The 4,143-nt window shown below is 45.5% G+C and overlaps 1 protein-coding gene across 1 annotated transcript; it reads right to left on the reverse strand.

Annotated features, from left to right (window-relative positions):
* Positions 1–1,968: 1,968 nt before the first annotated feature.
* Positions 1,969–3,023, reverse strand: OR1F2P (olfactory receptor, family 1, subfamily F, member 2). The gene has a single exon (XM_025146504.2). The coding sequence runs from the start codon at positions 2,935–2,937 to the stop codon at positions 1,969–1,971; it is 969 nt and encodes a 322-aa protein (XP_025002272.1). The 5' UTR covers positions 2,938–3,023.
* Positions 3,024–4,143: the final 1,120 nt, after the last annotated feature.

Here is a 4,143-nt window from a genome sequence, read left to right on the forward strand (position 1 = left end):
CAGTTCTCTTTACTGTCTTCATCAGTGTTCCTCAGGGGTTGGTACTGGGTCCTGTCCTGTTTAATATCTTTATTGATGAGGGAATTGAGTGCACCCTCAGTAAAAGTTTGCAGATGGCAGCAAACTGTAAGAAAGTGTTGATCTGCCTGGGGGTAGGAACATCCTGCAGAGGGATCTGGACAGGCTGGATTGCTTGGGCTGAGGCCAATGGGATGAAGTTCAACAAGACCAAATGCCAGGTCCTGCACAACCTGCCTAGGGTTGGCGACAACAACCGTAGGCAGCACTACAGTCTTGGAGCAAAGTGGGTGGAAGACTGCATGGAAGAAAAGGACTGGGGGTGTTGGTTGATACTCAACTGAATGTGAGCCAGCGGTGTGGCCTAAAAGGCCAATGGCATCCTGGCTCGTATCAGAAATTGTGTAGTCAACAGGGCTGGAGGTATTCAAGGAACATTTAGATGTTGTACTGAAGGACATGGTTTAGTGGGGATATATTGGTGGGACGTGGATGGTTGGATATGGAGATGTTTTCCAATCTGGATGATGCTACGTTTATAATGATCTAGACAAGGGAACTCAGTGCACTCTCATGAAGTTAGTAGATGACACCAAGTTAGGAGTGAATGCTGACCTGCTTGAGGGTAGGAAAGCTCTGCAGAGGGATCTGGACAGGCTGGATCAACGGGCCAAGACCAACTATATGAAATTCAATAGATTAATTGCCTGGTCTTGCCGCTGGGTCACAACATTCGTGTCCAGTGCTACAGGCTGGGGGAAGAGTGATTGGAAAGATGCACAGGTGGCCAAGATGTCCATCAGCATCCTGGCTTGCTGCTAAATAAAAAAAGTGTCACCATCAGGAGCAGGGAAGTGACTTTTCCCCTCTACTTGGGTCTGGTGAAGCTATATCTCAAATATTGCATTGACTTCAGAGAAACTCACTACAACAAGGGCACTGAGCTACTGGAATGTGTTCAAAGAAGGGCGGTGAAGCTGGGGAGGGGTCTAGAGAGCAAGCTACCCCAGGCAAAAGCTCTTTGGGTCATTATGGTTGCCCTTTGCACCCATTGCCAACGTGAGCTGTAGTTGAGAATGAAGCTTAAATTTATTCCACATATATAACATTAAGAATGTGCATCTGTTACCACTGAGGTCTGAGTTTCTACAGGAAACTCCTTAGCTTAGCCTTCCTGCCAAGACAGGAATCACAGAAAAGGCCACTAAAAACATATTTGATATTTGCTTTTTAGTAAGGAGCCATGTGCAAACAACAAAAACACATCAGTTATTCAGCAGCAGGTGACACAAAGAGCAGGACTGGAAAACCTCCCTGTTATCCCGCTTACTGTAGAGCCTTTTCCAATATTCCTTCTAACACACAGGCATCAACACCCCACAAATGTGGGAGCTGAATCAGAGCCTGGCAGACTGAGAAAAATGGCACAAACTGTGGCCAGATGTGCTTGTTGGCACTGCAGCTAGATTCTCGGCATGTCAGTTAGGGAACACCTAGGTTGGTGAACTCACATGAAGGCACAGGAGCTTTACCTCTGTTCAGACTCCCACAAAAGGATGTGCTTGTGTTCTTTTCCACAGGAGCGATATGGTCAGTAAGAAGGACTGGCCCTATAAGCTGCTTTAACACAGAGGGCTGTGCATCTGTAAGTACGCCTCCAGTATCATTTACTGGCATTTCATACTGCAAGAGAAATATTCAACATCTGTGTCTAAAGGTTCAGATCCAAGCTTCCTCTGTGCTCAGTGGAGGAAAAGATGACCAACGGAGGTTCCCTCCTCCTGTGATGGTGACCCAAGTTGTGTCACTGCTGGCTTTCTGGAGGTGCACACCTCTCCCTTTTACCTGGGAAGGTAAAGCTCAGAGCAGGGGTTTCTACTCCAGTGTCTAATTTCTGGATGGTTAAAGCAAGAGGAGAGAAGTCCTAACCAGCGCTGCCTACCCTACTGCTCAGGCTCCAGAGGAGAGATGCCCTCGTTTCATTAAAGTGGTTCTCACCTGGCTGACCACTCTCCCCAGGGCACCTTGGACTTCTTTGTTCCTCAGACTGTAAATTATGGGGTTTAGCAGGGGAGTGAGGATCCCATATAGCATGGAAACTATCCTGTCCTGATGAGGTGAGTAGGTGGAGGAAGGCCGTACGTACGTGCAGATGGTGGTGCCATAGAAAAGGCTTACCACTGTCAAGTGAGCGCTGCACGTGGAGAAAGCTTTGTGCCTGCTCTCAGTGGAGCTCATGCACAGAACAGCAAAGAGGATATGGATATATGAGATCAGAGTGACCGCAAAGGCACTGCTTCCAAGGACCCCAGCAACTGTGAGAGTCACCAGCTCCCTGCTGACAGTGGGTGAGCAGGAAAGTGCCAGAACAGGGGGTATGTCACAGTAATATTGGTCAACCTTGTTCGAGTCGCAAAAAAAGAGTGTAAAAATCAGAGAGGTGTGTAACAGAGAATTAAAAAATCCAACTACCCAAGTGCCAATGGTGAGGTGAGCACACAGTTTCATACTCACAATATTCATGTACTGCAGTGGGTGGCATATGGCAACATAACGGTCGTATGCCATCACAGCCAAGAGGAAAATCTCTGTGCCAACAACGTCAATGAGGAGGAACAGCTGGAGCATGCAACCAGTGAATGAAATCACCTTGTTCCCCAACAACAAGGCCTGCAACATCTTCGGCACAGTGATGGTGGGACATAGTATATCCAGTAAAGATAAGTTGCCAAGGAAGAAGTACATGGGGTTGTGCAGGTGAGCATCTGTCCCAATGGCAATGAGGATGGTGATGTTGCCAGCCATGGTGGCCAAATAGATGCTCAGAAACAGCACAAAGAGAAGAAAACGCACCTCTGGAGCATCAGAAAGGCCTACGAGAATAAACTCAGATACTGTTGACATGTTGACACTCTGCATCTTATCTGTCCTTGTGGAAATTTCACAGGTGTACCTGGAGGAAAAAAAAAAAAAAAGTAGCAGTAAAAATTTAATTTTCCTTCTTAGCAAGGTGATGTTTTGGTCTGTTTTGCAGTTTAAAAACAATTCCAAGTTTGTATCACCTAATGGAAAAGTAAAAAAAAAAAAAAAAAAGTCATATTAAGCTTAATGATGATGAACTTTAACTTTATTCAGATCAGAGAGCTGAAAATTTGAAGACTAAGATAATAATATTAGCACTTTTAGGATCTAGCTGGTCGTTACATTTTTCTCTTCCAACTCAAAGGCCTCTAGGAATACTCGACCCATATTGCGACATGAAGCATAACTTGTAATAAATTGTGCAGTCATTCTAGAGGGAGATTAAGTGCAGCACGAGCACCTCCTTCCTTGCTATCCAAATTCCTTGAAATGCCGTAAAAAACGCTTTAGCAGGAATAAAAGGCACATGGTGTTTTAAATCATGGCATCCCTTGGGAAGGTGGGAAATCATTCCGGAGGAATACAGTGGGAACCACATGGAAATACTCACTGCGACGAGGAATTCGTTACTGGTGATATACTGCAGTCTGCACCTCCAGGAAACCTTCCTGTCCTTCTCCTTTCTACATCCTATTAGAAGATCTGCGTGACAGAAAAATCATCCCACAGGAGATTTAAGAACACCAATTTATTGAGAAAGAGATGGGTCCTGATTCAGCAGCCAAAGAATTTTCATGCATAGAATCACAGATGGGTTTGTGTTCGAAGAGACCTTGAAAGACACAGTAGCACCAGCCAGAATGCCAGTCCATATGCATGAGTACGTGTGTCTTCATCAACAAGGCGTCATAATTATATCCTGTGGGTGTACCAAGGGAGGAGTGTCTCTGAAGTTTTCTTGAATGCACACATGAGGCACTTGAAGAGTGCAGTTAAAGAGTCGCAGGGAGATAGCAATGCAATAAAACAACTTCCTCGCCCCAAATCTTTGGATTCCAGTCACTTTTGTGTTGTAGAACCTTCCCATTGAGCTGTAGTTCAATACTCAACTCTACCCTCAGGAAAAGGAAATAGAAGGCATCATTCTCCTTTGGTCCTACCAGTATGCCTCAGGGACCACTCCAGACTGTGGAAGTTTTGTACACCACACAAGGCCAGAGCTCTGATTTCTTTAAGCCATACTTCTGTCACCTTTACAAAGCC

The sequence above is a fragment of the Gallus gallus genome, chromosome 17, assembly GCF_016699485.2.
Source record: "Gallus gallus isolate bGalGal1 chromosome 17, bGalGal1.mat.broiler.GRCg7b, whole genome shotgun sequence".
In the NCBI taxonomy this organism is placed as follows: Eukaryota; Metazoa; Chordata; class Aves; order Galliformes; family Phasianidae; genus Gallus; species Gallus gallus.